Source organism: Manis javanica, chromosome 4, assembly GCF_040802235.1.
Source record: "Manis javanica isolate MJ-LG chromosome 4, MJ_LKY, whole genome shotgun sequence".
Lineage (NCBI taxonomy): Eukaryota > Metazoa > Chordata > Mammalia > Pholidota > Manidae > Manis > Manis javanica.
Window position 1 is genome coordinate 14,349,147 of NC_133159.1, and position 17,373 is coordinate 14,366,519.

Sequence of the window (17,373 nt, forward strand, 5' to 3'; positions counted from 1 at the left end):
CCCTGGCGAGGCCAGGCTGACTGGATTAGAGGAAACAGCTGTCCTGAGCTGGTGCCCTGCGGGAGGGAGCTCACATTCCCGGGACTCAGGGAGGGAGCACCTCCCCACAGCACAGTCACATTCCAGGTTGGTCATTTTCCTGAGCCCAGATGTTTGCTAATGAGCTGGGGAGAGAGCCTTTCAGCCCTCTACCCCAGCTCTGGGCCCCACATTACCTCGGCCCCTAGAGGCTGGCCTAGGGCCAGCAGGCTCTGGCTTCAGGCCTGTGCCCGGTGCCAGCCAGGCCTGTTGGGGCAATTGCTGCACTGTTGCCAACCAGGTGTATCTCTGAGCTTGGAGATTCTGACGTGACAGGTTCTGCCATTCCTGCTAGGGCCCCCACCACCCAGGTCCCAGTGGTGGACCATTTCCACTGCAGCCTGATGGGAAGGGGCTCGGAGGCTGCCAAGGTGAGTAGTGGACAAAGGAGCAGCATCTTAGGAGTTGATGGGTCTGGGTTCAAGTCTGACCTTTGTGTCAGTCACTACTGTGCTCTTGGTCATGTAACCAAACTTTCTGAGGCCTCTTTTTCCTACTTGTAAAATGGGGATGATGTCGAGATTGTGGTAAGGATTTGAAATGATAAAGCAGGCATCATGCTAAACATCATGCCTGGTACATAATGTAGCTGTTGATATTATTAAGTCACCTTCCAGATTCCCTGACCACATGGTAGCCCTCCTGTAATTTCCAGTCCTTACCAGACATGTGTGACTCAACCCCAAACCCTATGTCCTCGATTAGGCAATTGGAATTGTTCTAGAACCTCCCTGTGTTTGAGAGGGTGGTGGCTGGACTGTCGAGGCTTCTACGGGCTCTCCATGTATTCCATCAAGCTCATTAGGCTACACAGTTAGCATCCTGCAGTGTGGAAGTGGGTTCTCACAAAGTGTAGACTTCCACTCTCCACCCTACTCAGACTCCACATGAGAATAGTGGCAGTCAGTATAGGCAAAGTGGTAACTATTTCCTGAGTAGCTACTGTGTACACTGCAGTGTGGCTAGGCTTGGTGGAACGCTGTCATCCGACAGACAGTAGCCGGTGTCGCCTCTTACTGTGTGACTTTAGGCCAGTTACTTCACTTTTCTCTAGGCCTTGGTTCTTTCACTTATTTACAAAAAAAGGGTTTCAGTACTGCTTATCTCTGATTGATTGTGCGGGTGGAATGCACTTAGAATGGGACTAGCGCATCTTGTGGTGCTCAATATGTATGAGCTATACAATTGTCCTTAGAGTTACCCTTGTGGAAACACATATACAGGGGAGATAACTACTTTCATTCAGCCAAATGTCTTGTATACCTGGTCTGGCCCCTCCTTAAACATCAGGGATGGTGCAATACACAAGATGATCCCTGCCCTCAAGGAGCCCACGTCTAATGGAGGAAAGAGGTGTGCACAACTAGTGTAGAGGGAAATCAGCACTAACATGTGGTGCTCCAGGGTCACACGGGGGAGCGGGGGAAGTTTATGCAACCTGAGAGTTTTGGGAAGCCTTTTTAATCTGGCGTTTGAAGAATGCCTTTTCCAGAGATGAAAGGAGGGGAAGGGAACTACATAAGCAAGTGCGAGGAGGCACGGAGATAACGTTGGGTTTGGAGAGGGCAATTAGGCCAGAGTCCACAATGGGGTTACCAGCAGGCCATTAAGAGCCCCTCAGGATGATCAACCTGTGACATCAGTCGAGCAGGCCTTCCTTCTTCTGGGATTTACAGCTGGGCTGGGGTGAGAAATGTGGACCTACCTGCACAGCTGATAGAAAAATCTCCCAGGTCCCACCACTACTTTCCAGGAGCAAAACTGTTTCCTCGCTCCACTGAGCACAGAACAGAGGGCACGACCGCAATCCACCCAAGTGCCCCAAGTGTGGACTGATTAATTGGGTCTCCCCCCGAGGTGAGGCCGGGCTTTGGTTAGGGGCTCTGCTCCTCCCAGGAGCCTGAGAAGTGCGTCCACTTCTGGCGCTCTGTTCTGTGGAGGCCTTCCTGGGCCTCTCAGACTGTTCTCTGGATGCCTGGGCCAAGCGCCTGAGCTGAGGGAAAGCAGGCAGAGGGTGAGTGACATTAGGGCCCCAGGAGAACCCACTTGCCCCTTGGACGCACACGCATGCCGGAGAGCGGACAGGGTGGGCGCATCGCAGAACTGCGGAGTGAGGGCACTCTCCTGGTGCCGGGCCTCGGTGGGCTGAAGCGCCACACTCGCGGAGCAAGATTGCAGTGCCTGGTTCCTACAAAAAGGAACCCTCCATCGTGGTCACTCCGAGGCCTGGCACGGCCTGACGGCCCAGTCTCCGGGAAAGTCAGGCGGAGAGAAGTGGGAGCGTGGAGAAAGCCGGCGGGGGGCTTCAGGCGGCCAGGGCGGCCCGGGCAGCTTCGCCGCGCCGTCGGACCCCGCCGAAGGCCGGTCGCAGGCTCGCGGTTGGGCGGAGGAACCGGGCTGGGCCCCGGGCGGCCGAGGCGCCCCCTCCTGCGAGCCCGGAGGGAGCGGCCGAGCGCTCCCGCCCGCTCTTTCTCGCGTCCCTCCCTCCGCTGCCCCCGCCCTCGCTCCCTATTTGGAGCGGAGACACCCCTGACGTCGGAGCTGCTCGGCTCCCGCTCCCCCGCACCGCGCGCCCGCCCGCCCGGGGCAGCAGACGGCGCACAGCGCAGCCCAGCCGGCCGCCTCCCCGAGCCTCCGGGGGCGCCGGGCCCGCCACCCCGCGGCCCGCAGACAGATCCGCAGGAACTGGCGGGCGCGCCGCTCTCCCCGCCGCCGCCGCCGCCGCCGCCGCGCGCGGTAAGTCCCGCCCGGGCCGGCACGCGGGCGCCGTCTTCCAGAGGCTTCGGCCGCAGAGGCAGCGCCGCGCTCCCGGCCCGTCCAGCGTCCCAGGGCACCGCGCAGAGGCGCCGCCGCCAAGCCCGGGAGCCCCCGGACGCCGGGGCTGGGGACGTGGGCGCGCCGCGGGGTGGCCGAAGCAGCGCTGCGCCCTATGCCTGTCCCCAGGCTCGCCTAGGGTTTCCATTTCTTGGTAGGAGTTTCCGCGGCCAAGAGAGAAAAGGAGGGAGATGCGTGGCCGAGCAAGAGCCCGGCGGGTCCAGGGCGGGTCGGGCCGCACGGGCGCCTGGGCAGCGCCCGGAGCTCGGCCGCGGGGCTCCTGCGTCTCCCCGCCTCTGCCCGGGCCTCGCCGCGCTGCGTGCTAGCCCCTCCGCCCTGTGGGTTTCTGCCTCCTTTTTGTCTCCCTTTCCGTTTCTGTCTCCCCATCTGTCCGCCTGTCTCTCCGTCTTGCCGTTTCCGTCCCTCCCTGGGTCTGTCCCTTTCTGTTTCTCCCCTTCTGTTCCGTTTCCCTGGGGTTGTGCCTCCGCCTGTATGTGTTCTCTGTCTCTCCTGTCTGCCCCTCGGGGGGGGGGGGGTCTCTCCCCCCTGTGTCTCTGCATCTCCCTGATACCCCACCCGCAAATTCAGAGAATCCCGCCGTGTTGGAGGCACGGGCCCCCGGTGGAGTTCATGAACAGTTTCCGAGACTGGGTAGAAGAGGCGAAAACCTCCCCCTACCTTCCGCCTGCCCCCGGGGCCTGGCCTGGGTCATCCCCCTGGAATTGAGTCAGGGTAGGGGGAGCCAGCCTTTCCGGGGGCTCAGTTTTCTTAAGAATTCCACCCCCGCGAGGCGGCCTGGACAACAGGGCCCTGCTGCCGGCCACCTGCCCGCCCTGCTCCTTGGGCGGGGCGATTCTGATCTTTTACAAGCGGCAGTAAAGGGGGCAGCTGCCTGCCTTGGCGTGGCCAGGGGGTTGGCGGGCATCAGGGGAATAGGGCGTATTTTCATGCTTTTTGAGGCCCTTGCCCAGCTGGAGGACAACAGCCTGTAACTACGGGAACCCCGGGAAAACAGAGGTCAGGGCTGGAGGCCAAAGACTGGGCGCTGGCAGGGGATGGGGGTGGGGAAGCAATTTGTCAGCAAGGAGCCCCTCACTCTGTGTTACTGTGGAAGCCACCAGCCTCCTGAAACTCCCCCAGACACTGGGACTGCTTGGGTGTGGTTTGTCTTTAGTTGGGACTGAAGAAAAGGCGAGTCTGGAACATTTCCTTGGTGACCCTCACCCCGCTCTCCCCACCCCTGCAAGCTGGCCCTCTTTCTCCTGGGCTTGTGTGTTGGAGGGGTGGATGGGGGGGAGTAGGTGCTCTACATTAGCCAGGGTCATATTCTCATTCTTTTAAAGGGAAATTTAAGGCTGAGTTTAGATCCTTCCCTCCACCCCCAGCCCCAGGGGTCGGAGGCTGCGGTATTGGGCAGGGATGCTGGTGGGGTCTGAAGTGGGACTTCTGCTGAGCAGATGTTTAGGCCAGCCCTGCAGCAGCTCATTAGCATAGGTTTGTTTTGGAGACAGTTTCTGGTCTGTGGGCAGGAGGGTCTGTGGGGAGGAGGGTCGTGGCCTAGGTTGGGGTCTGTAGCTGGGAAGATGGAGCTGCCTGGTGAAGGCGGGTAGGCCTTTTGGGCATGGGCTTAGCCCTGTGCGCCTGCCACTCGGACAGTAGGTTCATGCTCTGCCAGTGCTGATGGAAGGAAGGAAGCCACCCTGCGGTGAGACTGGGGTCATGGAATCACAGTGGCCTGAAGCAACATGCTGGAACTGGATTCCCCTTGAGGAAATCTGCTAAAATGCCTGTTCCCAGGCCATGGTCCACATTTTACAAGGGACAAATGTGAGACTTAGGGAGGTGAAGCAAATGTCAGCGACTCAGTCTGTAATCATTCGACTATCCTGCCTTGGACACATGATGAATCAGCGAGCTGCAGCCCAAACTTGCCCCCAGACCTCAGAGCAGCCCATGAAAGCCCCCTGAGCTGAGCAGGCTGGGGGTCTGACTGCTTTGCCCCCTCTTGGAGCGGCTTTTTCAGTTGCACCCTTCAGGGAAGTCCCTACGGGGATCGCCCCACCCATGCTGATCCCCACCCTTAGGGCGGCTGCCATGGCCACCACACCCTCTGTACCCAGTGCACAAACCGCCTGGCAGCCAGGCCCAGCCTGATCTGTCGAAGCTGGGTTCTGGAGTTGGTTGGTCTCAGTCAGCGGCCCAGTGGTTGGAGTCTGTGTGGGGTCTTCCTCTCAGCTCCTGCCGTGCAAGCTAGTGTTTTGGGGAGCACTCGACAGTTTATAAAAACCTTTCCCAGCCATCATCTCATTTGCTTGAGTTTCCCCTAAATCAGTTTCTTTGGGGCAGATGCAGCCCCCTGATTTAGATATTCTGAGGACCCACCCAGGGCCTGGTGGGAAGGGTTGGGAGAGGGGAGAGGGGAGGGGTGCGGGAGGCAGAAGGATCTAGAGTGGCCCGGTGACTCCAAGCTAGCACTCATGGTGACATCTGCTGAGGACTTTTCGGTGACAGATGCCATCTCCAGAGCTTTGCATGCACTCCTGGGTTAATTCCCACAGCTCCCCCACGAGGTGGTGTTGCCATTGACCCCACTTTGCAGATGAGGAAATTGAGGCATGGAAAGGTTAACGTGGCTTGAGGTAGGATTTGAACCTGGGTCTGTCTCCGTCAGTCATGGAGAAGGGAGACGACCCAGACCCTGCCCTTAGGGGCAGGTGTTGGGGGATGGTAGGAAGTGGGAGCATCTAGTCTGATACATTTGAAAACAACACACCACAAATTCCGCATGCTTACTGTGTGAATCACGGTCACCCGCTGCTGAGTCCCGGGTAGAAGCGTCCATCCGAGGTGATTGGGGCTGCGAGTGGGAAAGGTCCCTGGAGGAGATTAGGAAAGCATGATTGAAGTCGGGAAGAGTTTGCCTGTCTACCAAGAATTTGCTGGACCTGACCCCTCCTCCCACACCCGGCTGTTCTTGGGGCATGGTAACACCAAGGGCGCGCGCGTGTGTGATATATGTGTGTGTGTGTGTGCGTGCACGATGGGTGAAGAGGACCATTTTACCATGGAAACCCTGGTGTACCTGGCCTTAAGTGACCCTGAATATTCAGATTTACCCAAAAGAGGAAATGGGGAGCAGTTGTTCACTTGTTATACAAAATCGACTATTTGCTCTACAAAGGGTTTCCCAGTGGGTGGGGGCTGGCCCGAGGTCTTCCTCGGCCCCTCCAGTGAATTAAAGACTTGACTGCAGGCGCTAGAATCCAGGCAATGCGGTGGGTGGTCCCTGTGAGCCGTGCTGTAATGGGGACCCCTTCCCTGGGGAGTTGGGGGCTGTGGCTCTTGACCTGGCTGGGCCTCAGAATCCTGGGGGAGCAGGTACAGATATCCGACCTGTGAGCTCACGCTATCCAGGGCTGGGCCCGGGCACCTTGAATTTCTGGCAAGAGTCCCAGGGAAGGTGCTCAGTGCTGGAAGGTGTGGAAATGGATGGAGGATCCCCAAAGGCTTGACCCTGGAGCCTGCAAGAAGCTGTCCCAAACTCCTGCCCTTCCCAAGGGATCGTCCAGCCGGAGCTCCTGTGTTTCCTTCCCTATGTCCTGCATCTGTACCTCTGTTTCCATGAGGCTCGAGTGGGTCAGCAGGGATCCTCTGCTCCCCCTGGGGAGCTTCCTGTCTGGGCTGTTGGCAGCCCCAAGACCTGTCAGGTGTTTGCACCAGACCCCTGAGGATCTGGGGAGCTTGGATTTGGGAGTGGGAGGTTGGTGGTAAGAAGGCACACCCGCCCTGGGCTGAGAAGGCCTCGCTGAAGCCCACCATCACTCTGAGGAAGGATGGTATCGTACCTCTCCTCAGGCTGCAAGGAGCCAGGGCTGGGCCACGGCCACATCCTCGTTTGCAGGGCGGCCGGGGTGGATTTGGACTGCCCTGTGGAGCGGGCCCCCAGGCTTCCAGCCCCGGGCAGTGGCGGGGCTCCTTGGGGCTAAAGGGATGAGAGGACTGAGGAAGGAAGCCCCAGGCCATTCCCTGGGTTCCCCAGTCACCTCTTCCTCTTCCGTGCTTCCTCCTCTCCGAACCTTTTCTCCTGTAAAGGTAGCCGGTGGTTACCCTGCTACTTTCCGTGTTCACATCTCCGTGTTAGTAAACACCTGTTGTATAACCACTCTGTGCCTCCGTTTCCTCATTTATAAAATGAGGGAAATATTCGGATCTGTCTCACGGGGTTGTTCTGAGGACTGAACAAAGGAATTATGTAAAAGTGCTTAGAACAGTGCCTAGTCCACAGGCAGAACCAGCTGTCCACCTTTGGTGAGGCTGGAGAGGGTGCCAGGTGATACCATCAGGCCCTGTCTGCCTTTCCTCCCGCAGTCCCCTCAACCAGGAGTGCCCTCCTGTCTCCTCCATTGGTAACTAGTTGTACTCCTGAGCTAAATCCAGAATGAAGCTCTCTGCCCCCGCCCAACACTCCAGCCGCCTCTAACTCCCCTCGCTCCAGAGAACTGCTTCCTCTTAACCCACCTCCCGAGATCTTCCCCTCTAGGCTCTGAGCCCCGGAGCAGGGGTAGGGCCTGGGGCCCCACCTCCCCTGCCTTGTCCTTGCCTTGTCTCCGCCCTCCTAGACGTTGCTCAGGAAACTAGGGAGGTTTGACCAGGAAGCTGCATGACCCCGGGAAGGGCATTGCTTGGCCTGACTTGCTGGGGAGCCTTTGAGACAACTCTTTGCAAGGCAAGGGGGACTGGCCTGGGGGACCCCATCCTGAGTTCTGGGAGAATTCCCCTGGCATTCTGTAAGTCCCATGACTGACCTTCAGAGCCAGGAAGAAGGGACGAAACTGGGTAAGGCTCTCAAGTCTCAGGAAGGAAGGTCTGACTGCTGTATATAAAAAACATTAGCTGAGTTGCTAGTTGAAAAACAGAAATGCATAAACCAAGAAAAAATAAAATTTGCTAGCAAAAAGCCCACCCCCGTGCAAAGGTGGGGGCCATCAGCAGGAGTTCTTGGGAGTTGGGTGTGTGGGTGAGGCTGGGGTGTGGGGTGTGTCCTGGTAGCAACCATCTGTGGGAAGAACTCGGGGGCATCCCCCAGCTCCGGCGCCCCACTTTGGCTCTGGTGCCTGCCCAGCCTCTCCTGATCCCCTGGGGAAGGGGGCTGGCCTGATCTGGGTGCCTGCTGGGTGTTTTCATTGCCTCCTCCCAGCCGTTCTCCAAGGAAAGTGCTGTGCACCCTGTCTTAGGGGTGAGGTAGGTAGGTGCAGAAGGGTGAATTTTGTTTCCGGAAGTCACACAGCAATTAGGTGAGAGGGCAGGGGCTCCAGGGGCCGTGTTCTGGTGGGAGTCCGGCGGTCTTCTGGAGCTCTGGGTTGCTGGCCTGGAGAGCGGAGTGTGGCCCCAGCCCCCGTCTTGAGGGCCTTTCTAGGGCCTGGTGGGTAGGGTTATAGTGACGCTGGGTTAACTTGGCTCTGTGCGAGAGAGGCGAGAAAAGGTGAGGGGGTGGCCTGCCTCGCTTGATCTCACTTTAACTCAGTTTATGCCACAACCAGCCCTACTAACCAAACTCCATCCTCCAGGCCAGCGACTCCCTGAAAGCTCACTGTCACACACGTCCCAAGATCTTGTTACTGACCTCAGCACCAGTCTCAGCTCCCCTTGAACCTGGTCCTAGCCCACAGCCTCAGTTCCAGCACCTCTGGTTCCAGCTCCAGAGCAGACTCAGCCTCAGCCCCAGGCTCCTTCCAGTCCTAAGGAAGCCAGACAGCGCTCGCTGCTCCATTCGCCTCCCTTGCCCCACCTGACCTGATCTTCCCGAGGAGTCGTGCTGGGTCAGGTACTGGACAGAAGTCCCTGGGCCTCTCTGAGGTGCCTAGGGGCCAGTCCAGCCTGGGGAGGCCCAGGGAGCTCCAGCCTTGGGCAAGGCCTGTGCGGCCTCTTCTGCTGTGTGGTGTTCAGACCCTGGCCCAGAGGCTAATTCCTAGGAATGGAGGGGGACCAGGTAGGGTGAGGAAGCCTTCTGAATGCTAAGCTTAACTTAGTTAAGTTGCCAGTTAGGACCAAGTCCATTCTGTTGTATGAGGCTGTGGTTGTACTGAAAACATGGGCTTTGCTGTCGACCTTGTGAGATGGGTAACGTGTGGGTAAGAGCCTGGGTTATGACACAACTCATTTGGAATGGGGCAGCCTGTCTGGATGCACCTCCTCCTGCCCTCCCCACTCCAGCCCTCCCCGACTGGGCTGGGAGCAGGGGTCACCCAGGCATTGGGATCTGGTGTGATGGGACTTGTCTCTGCTTCCGGAGACCTCCTACAGGGAGAAGGGGCAGGAGGTGAGTGGAATTTGCCAGATGGAGAGAGTGGAGCTCTGTGGAAGTGGTCACAGCCCTGCATGCTGGCCCGGCCCTCCCCACAAGCCCAGCTGAACCAGTCCACTGCAGGAGTAGGCAAGAACCCGCTGCCCCTAACACCTCCTTTCACGACCCTGTACTTGGTATGGTTTGGAAACCAGTGGTCCAAGGCACCTCCCTCATTTTACAGGGGGCGAAACTGAGGCCTGAGCATCCAGGGTCACACAACAGGTGTGGACTCATGACTCCCAGTCCAGTGTCCTTTCCCCAGGGTCCTGTCCCCAAAGGAGCCCGTTGCAGGCATTGTTCTCATTTTCAATCTCTCCAGAATCTCCCTCCTCTACCCTTCTAAGGTGGAAGAGTGGGCGAAACCTACAGAAGATGAAGTTGGGGAACATTGAGAGAGTCCCCTCTGAGCAGAACCCTTCAGACACACACTCTGCCCCGCAGCGCCATCTTCTGGCCTGTTCGGGTATTGTTTTGGTGTCTTGCTCCGTCCAACTTATGGGGGTCAGGCGCTTGGCATGATGTCCCTGCCTGACTCAGGGGTCAGGATGGAGGTGGGAATAATGATGTGTGTAGACTCGTAGCTCTAGGCTCTGGTGGAGCATCCAAAAAAAGAAAGACAGTCTAGTTCGGAAGTTTTTCACCTGAGGTCCCGCTGGCCAAGGTGGCACAAGAATTCATAGACATGAGGATGGAGGTTAGCTTTTCTGGTGTCAGAAGGCTGATAGCTGTCGCAGCATGTCTAGGAGATGTGCTGGATGGCCAGGCTCTTGAAGGCAAGCAGTGTGTGGGTGACTTTGTGTTTTCCTAGAGAACCTACACCATCAAAGTGAGGAGGGAGCTAATGATTGTTCACACTCAACTCGAGCTGGGAAACTTAGTGTCTTATTTCTACTTGCAGCCATGCACATTACCATTGGTATTGCACAGTACCATCCGTTGCTATGCACATTACCATCAGTATTACCATCCTCATTTTTGAGATGAAGAAACTGAGGCATAGAAATAAAAAGTAACGTGCTCCAAGCTACATAGCATATTGTAAGAATAATGCATGGACTGTGTATTAGCTGCCAGCCTCGCTGCTGAGGCCTTTTCATGGGCTAACCTCATTTAATCTGTGTGATAACCAACTAATGCACATGTCATTACCATCCCCATTTTTGAGGTTCCTGAGGAGAGAGAATTTGCCCAGGATTTTGCATGGCGAGGAGGTGCTGTGGCTAGGATTTGCACCCAGGCAGTCAGGTGGCAGAGTCCAAGCTTGTAACATGGTCCCCGTCTGCCCAGCCTCCTGGACCCCGCTGGCCTCACCCATAGTCTGTGCTCAGTTCTAGACTCTAAAGGCCACGGGCACGATGCTTCGGGTCCTGGTTGGGGCTGTCCTCCCCACCGTGCTGCTGGCTGCCCCACCACCCATCAGCAAGCTGGCATTGTTCCCGGACAAGAGCGCCTGGTGTGAGGCCAAGAACATCACCCAGATCGTGGGCCACAGCGGCTGTGAGGCCAAGTCCATCCAGAACAGGTGGGATCCAGCGGGTGGGTGGAAGGGGTGAGGACAGAGGCCCAGGAGGGAGGAAGAGGACAGCTGCCCATCCCTGCCTCCACCACAGTGACGTGGGCATGGTGGCCTTTCCTCCCACAGGGCGTGCCTGGGACAGTGCTTCAGCTACAGCGTTCCCAACACTTTCCCGCAGTCTACAGAGTCCCTGGTGCACTGTGACTCCTGCATGCCAGCACAGTCCATGTGGGAGATTGTGAGTACTGCCACCACCCTGCCCAGCCACTGGCCTTGGCAACAAGTGCTCATTAGTAAGGCCCCACTATGTGCACACACACAGTGTGCTGGGGGTACACACATGGTCCTTGCCATGTGATGGCTCATGACTCTGACACTAACATGTACAGGACAAGAGAATCTTTCTGAAGCTCTATTCTGATGTCACTCATATGCGGAAATCCTTTCAGTGGCTTCCCATTGTTAAAGAGACCAACATCTCTGCAGTGCTCCGCAAGGCCCGGCATGGTCTGGCTTACCAGTCTTCGTAGCTTTATCTTGTCTCTTCACCTTCTTCGCTGGCTTGACACCTGATACCAGCTCGCCTCCTTCCAGTCTGTCATACCTGCTCACTGCCACCACCGGGCCTTTGCACATGCTCTTTACCCTGGTTAGAACCCTTTTCTCTTCCTCTTCACCTGGTTGACTTCTATTCATTCTGCTCTTGGCTCAAGCATCATTTTCTCGGGACCCTTTTCCCAGTGCCCTGAGCACTGTGTGCCTCTGCTTTGAGCATCTGTCACATCCAGTTTTCCATTCTGCATTTGGGTGATTTTGACAAGACTCTTTCCCCCACTAGACTCTGAATTCCTTGAGGGACCATGCCTGCCCTTGTGTCCCCAGAGCTGGCACAGAGTAGGTGCTCTGTGGACAGAAGGAAGGGAAGCAGGCAGGGAAAGAGGGAAGAAGGAAGGAGCAATTAGAAGTGTAGAGAGGAAGAGCAGGTGAAGCTCAGCTGGGCCGGGGTTTAGGTGGGGCTATTTGAGGAACTGCTATCAGATTCAGAGGTTGGGTAGGAGTTAACGGGCAGGTTTGGCAGAGGTGGTGGGGGTTGGGGTGGGCAAGGACCCTCAGGCAGAGGGAACGTGTGTCCAAAGTCTCAGGCAGATCAGGCAATACAGAGTTGGCTGGTGGTGCAAGGTCAGGGGCGGAGAGGTCAGCCAGCGACAGCCTAAAGGGCCTGGGTGGCCTTAGGAGTCAGGATTTTCTTCCTAGTGCAGTGGGGGAGCACTGAGGGGAATTTTAAGCAATGGCAAGCCACATTGCATTTTTTCTTGGGGTGCTCTCTGGTTGCTGTGAGGAATGGATAGGGAGGTGGCAGGACAGATGTGAGGCGGTAAGTCAGGTGGCTCCTGCAGGGGCTCAGGACTAACAGAACTAACTGGTGTCACAGGTGGGCTCAGAGATTGTGGGGTCTCGGATTCTGGGTCCCACGAGGAGTATTAGCTTTGGGGCCTCCCTGCTGGCCCTAGACCTTTAGAAACATCTTTCCCCTTCTCTCCTGCCCTCCCCAGGTGACCTTGGAGTGCCCCGGCCATGAGGAGGTGCCCAGGGTAGACAAGCTCGTGGAGAAGATCCTGCACTGCAGTTGCCAGGCGTGCGGCAAGGAGCCTAGTCATGAGGGGCTGAGCGTGTATGTGCAGGGTGAGGACGCACCCGGCTCCCAGCCTGGCACCCATGCGCACCCCCACCCCCACCCTCACCCTCACCCTGGCGGGCAGACCCCTGAGCCTGAGGATCCCCCTGGGGCCCCACACGTGGAGGAAGAGGGGGCTGAGGACTGAGCCCCCAACTCTTCCTCCCCTCTCGTCCCCTGTGGAATGTGGGGTCTTAACCCTCCAGGGGAAGGGTCAGGGGAGAGGCTGAAACCCCTCTTTGGCACTGGATGGACTTGGATTCAGACCTGGACTTGGAATGTTTCCCAGTTGCCATGGAGATCTGAAGGGAGGGGTTGGAGCCAAGCTGCACAATTTAATATATTCAAGAGTGTGGGGAGGATGCAGAGGTCCTCAGGGTTCTTTTTCGGAGGGTGGGGGTTCTCTGCCTTCCTGCCTCCTAGAGATGTGCCTTGGGAAGGGGGGGAAGTTGGCTAAGCTGCTGAGGTGGGGGTGCAGCCATCCAAGATGGCGGGAGCCAGGGTAGTGCTCACGCAGCCCCCGGTGGGCAGGGCCCCCGGGTGCAAGTGGTGGAGCTGAGGAGGACACCTTGCCAGCAGCAGGCGTGAGGGAGGGGCTGGGTCCGGGGAAGGCAGAACACTGCAGAGGCCGGGAGCTGAGGTGCTCAGGCTTCCCCAGAGGCCTCCATGCCCAGCTCAGCCTCTTCTGGGTGGCACTGCAGTGGCCCTCCCACGATGGCACGGCCGGGAGTCAGGTCTGGGCGGGCCCCTGCTGACTCATGGTCCTGGAGCCAGGAGCCAGGATCTCTCGGCTTCTGCAGCTTCCTCGGCTTCTGAGGGGAGCAAGGTGAGGAAGGGGAGACCCTCCAGACCGCCACCAAAGAGGAGCATCGCTCCCCCTCTTTAGGATCTTAGTGCCTCCAGCTGCACCCCTCCACCCCAAGTTCTAGGTCCCTCAGAAAGCCAATGGAGCCAGCCTCACCGTCCTGGGGAGCTCTTTGTAAATGTCTGGTGGTGGGGAGGTTCGTAGACCAAGTTTCCGAGGAGGGACCTGAGTGGGATGGACTCTGGCTGAGCTTTGAGAAAGTAGGAGGAGGAGGGGCGGGTGGTATTTGGGGGCTGCCTTCGTGTTGGGTGGAGGCGGTCCCTACTGCCCAGTTCCACCCACCACCTCCCTCCCAGCTGCACTTTAACCCTAGAGGGGGTGTGGGGGCCCAGGGCAGGGCAGGTGGGCAGTGTAGAACACCCCTCAGTACCCAGAGCTGCCTGTGTGTGCTCCTCTGTGCCCAGGGCAGCTGCCAGCCTGCCCGCTCCTGCCTGGGGGTGCCCGGCCATCAGGGCTGTTCTGACAAGAGCTTCTGGAGCTTGTAACCAGTGGATTGTTTCCCTGATGGACCCTGAGTTTTCTCATGAATAAATTCGTTGAATGCCTGTGTTCTCTTGCTCACTGGGTGGCTCTGCTGACCCAGGGTTCCCCAGGGGCCCAGCAGCCAGGCCTAGAGGGAGGGTCCTGATGCGCCATGAGCCCTGAGCAGACCCTCCGCCAGCCTAGCCCTCAGCCTCTTCCTGCCTCCTGGTGACCCCCTCACTTTCCTGCCATGTGCACCCCTGGCTCCCACCTCTTTTCTTGGGTGCCCATTGGTCTTGAATAGACCTCAGTGGGCCTCCAGTCTGGGTTTACCTGATTTTGACCCTTGATCCCTTGGGCTTGCCTTTTGCCATCTCTTCACCCTCACGGTGACCCAGCCTGGCCTGGCCCAGGGGAAGGGGGAGGGGACAAAACCAGTGGTTACCAAGTCATGTAAGAAGTGGGGTGTTGTGCTAGGGACTTTACATAAATTAACTCACTTAATCCTCACCGCTCCCCTGTGATGAAGATATCCCCCCTCGCCCTCCTTTTTTTTTTTTCTTTTTTACAGATGTGGCATCAGAAGTGCAGAGGAATTAAGTCATTTGCCCAGGGTCATGCAGTTAGGTTTATCACTTACACGACTCCAGGCATTTTGGCCTAATCACTCTGCTTTCAGTGGAACCTCAGGGGTTTCCATTTGTTGACCATGTGCTGTGTGCCAGGCCAGGTGCTTGCCAATCTCACAGTGACCCTGTGGGTTTGCTATCATTACTCCCAAGCAATTGAGCCTGGGTCTCCCCAAATTGTCACTTGAGACATGGCAGGGCTAATGGTATGGGTGAGGGCTATGGACCTTTCTTAGACACATTCTTCCTTCTACCACATACCAGGCAATTTACACATATTCTTACTTTTTTCAGTTTTATTGACATATAATTGACATATAGCACTGTATAAAGTGTGGAGCATAATGACTATATTGGGAAATGATTGCCATAAGTTTAGTTTAACACCTGTCACCTCATAGTTACCAAAGGAATGTGTTTTTTTTTTTGGTGGGGAGGTGTTCTTCAGAATTTTAAGATTTACCCTCTTAGCATCTTTAAACTATTGAGTTAATTTATTTTTAATATTTCAATTAACATTTTTATAGAGGTATATACAATAAAATGCACACATCTTACTGTACAGTTTGAATTTTCACACGTGTATTCACTTATGTAACCGTCACATATATTATTTCTAATCCACGGAAAAGCCTCATTTTACAAATGAGTGCCTTTAGGCTCTGGGAGATTTGCTCAGGCTGGGAGGCAGGGGAGCCCAGAGTGTAACTTCGTACCCTCTAGTGACAAAGGCTGTGAACTACACACCTGATTTCCTCCGTGTACACAAGCCCTTCTCATGGCTGCTCAGCACTATTGGGCAGGTTGTGTATTTCCCAGCTTGCAGTTGTGTGGACATAGCCATCCATGTCCCTAGAATTGCGCTGGAGAGAAGTATACCTCATTCATGCAAACCTCAGTGCCCCCTCTGTGGTAGGGACAAGCCCTGGCCGTACTAACAGTCATTATGTACAGATGGAGGTGAAGACTGAGGGCTCAGAAAGTGCTGCTGGGCTTCTGGTACACCTCAGAGACCAGGTCCAAAGGAAGGACTTCCTGGGCCTTGTCCTTGGCTCTGGGCCTCTGAGGCTCGAGCATGGCCTTGGTGGAGGAGCTGCCTCCATCCTGTGTAGGGAGCAGGGCAGGGTATACATTGATAAAGAAGCATGAAATCAGAGGCCGGTTGGAAAGAAAACAGGAAGGCTGGTTGGTGCTAGTGGCAGGCCTGGAATGCTAGCCAAAGTTCGGACTTCATTTTCTCTGCAGTTAGAGCCCCAGAGCTGGGTTTCAGCGAGACTAAAGGAGGAGAGGGAGACGGAAGACCAGCAGGCGACTACAAGCAGGGTCCAGGCAGGAGATTATGGAGGCCAGACTCTGGCTGGGGCAGAGGGGAGGCGGGGCCACTTGGAGAAAGGTGCTGCTGATTGGATGTGAGAGGAGCCAGTTTCGAGAAATGACTGAACAGGAAGCTTCCCTAGTGTGTTAGCTTACCAATTAGAGATGTGGAGTAGTGACTTCAGTTTTTCTCTGCCAACCTCAAACTGAACCACCAAGAAATCTCAGGCAAAAAATGTCCAGCCCTCCTCAGCTACCCGCTCCACCAGCAATGGTAGAGGGGCTTAAAATCTTTACAAGAGATTAACACTGACACTCAGCACTGTCAGCACAGGCTCCTCTCTGGATGGACGCGTAATTAGTACCGGCTTCCCTACCTGGTTTGCCTACATGGAGCAAACAACTCCCAGCTAGTTTTCTTCCCCTGCTCTAAGCCCTGGGAAAATACAGTCTGCCTGGGTTCATATCCTGGCATATGGGCAAGTTGAGCAAATCACTGAAGATCTCTGAGATTCAGTTTTCCCATCTGTAAAACAGGGACAAATGATCACACCTAGCTCACTCCTGGGGTCACGGTGAGCTTCACATAAATCAGCATACAAATAGAGCTTAGAGCAGTGCCTGGCACATGTAAAACCTTGATAAATGCCTGCCATTATTATAATTAGTGGGAATGAATGACTGACCCACAACTGCTGGTGGTTGGCCTGATAGTTTTGTTCATTCATTCATTGAACAGATGGTTATTGAGAGCCTCATATGTAATGAAGATAGAGCAGTGAACAAAACAGACGAATCCTTCACCTCACGTAGTCCATCCAGCTGGTCACTGCCTTCGGTGAGAACAGTTTGGGGCAGGCATCACAGCCTCCCGAGGCCTCAGTTTCTCAAACTCTGTAATGAAGAGCTCTCCTGGTCCTCTTTGTACTGCCAAGCACTGGGGTCTGGGGCAGAGGACTTCTGAAGTCAGCTGTTCTAGGATAGCACCAGCCAACTCCAGGGACAGTGGTTAGAAGTTATCAAGCAAAGGCTGAGCATCCTTGGAGGTCTCTACCCTGAAATGCTTAGGAAGGCTAGGACTTTATTACTCCACGAAGGACACAGTAAATCTAGGGGCATGCACATGAAACACCTGAAAAGTTCTTCCATTCAAAATAATAACAGTGGCCACACGGTGGCACCACCACCCAGGCCCAATCTTGAACAAAAATTTAAAAAAATTATTCCAAAATACAGATCGTTAACATAGCAAACTTGTGTGAATCAATACCCAGAATGAACAAATATTAACATTTTTGTCATGTTTTCTATTTTTTAAGTAAAGGACATCAAAGAAGTTAAAGCTGAGGGACTAAGATGTTATCCTACTATATGCTACTAATTTTTACAAAGCTAAAATTTACCAAGCATCTCCTCTGTGTGACATGGTTTGAACACTCATGTTGTTCACATCTCCACTACCCCAATTGCATAGTAGCAGGGAGTTTAAGAGACTTTGCCAAGTTTACAGAGCAAGGAGCAGGTCACTGGGCTCCGAAGTCTACAGAGCACCCCTCTGGTTTGCTGTGGGTTACAGCACATCTGAATGCACTCCCATTGTACAGATGGGAATGCTGAGGCCAACAGCTAGCATTGACACGGCACCGAAATATTTACAGATCACATGAGATCACA

The 17,373-nt window shown here is 55.7% G+C and overlaps 2 protein-coding genes across 3 annotated transcripts in view; one reads left to right on the forward strand and one right to left on the reverse strand.

The window, feature by feature from the left end:
* NBL1 (NBL1, DAN family BMP antagonist) lies at nucleotides 1-13,839 on the forward strand. Of its 2 annotated transcripts, none has more exons than XM_073233321.1 (4): nucleotides 1-126; nucleotides 10,567-10,760; nucleotides 10,881-10,992; nucleotides 12,308-13,839. In XM_073233321.1, exons 2-4 carry the CDS (start codon nucleotides 10,594-10,596, stop codon nucleotides 12,575-12,577), a joined length of 549 nt encoding a protein of 182 aa, XP_073089422.1. In that variant the 5' UTR covers nucleotides 1-126; nucleotides 10,567-10,593; the 3' UTR covers nucleotides 12,578-13,839. The 2 variants fall into 2 exon arrangements, with proteins under 2 accessions (XP_073089422.1, XP_036855898.1); XM_037000003.2 differs by lacking the exon at nucleotides 1-126 and adding an exon at nucleotides 2,614-2,814.
* Nucleotides 13,840-15,314: 1,475 nt separating this feature from the next.
* Nucleotides 15,315-17,373, reverse strand: part of TMCO4 (transmembrane and coiled-coil domains 4) — a 101,329-nt gene continuing 99,270 nt past the window's right edge. The window contains exon 16 of the mRNA XM_073233316.1: nucleotides 15,315-15,489. Within this exon, the coding sequence (XP_073089417.1) occupies nucleotides 15,330-15,489 (160 nt within the window). The 3' untranslated portion in view covers nucleotides 15,315-15,329. The remainder of the gene's footprint in view (nucleotides 15,490-17,373) is intronic.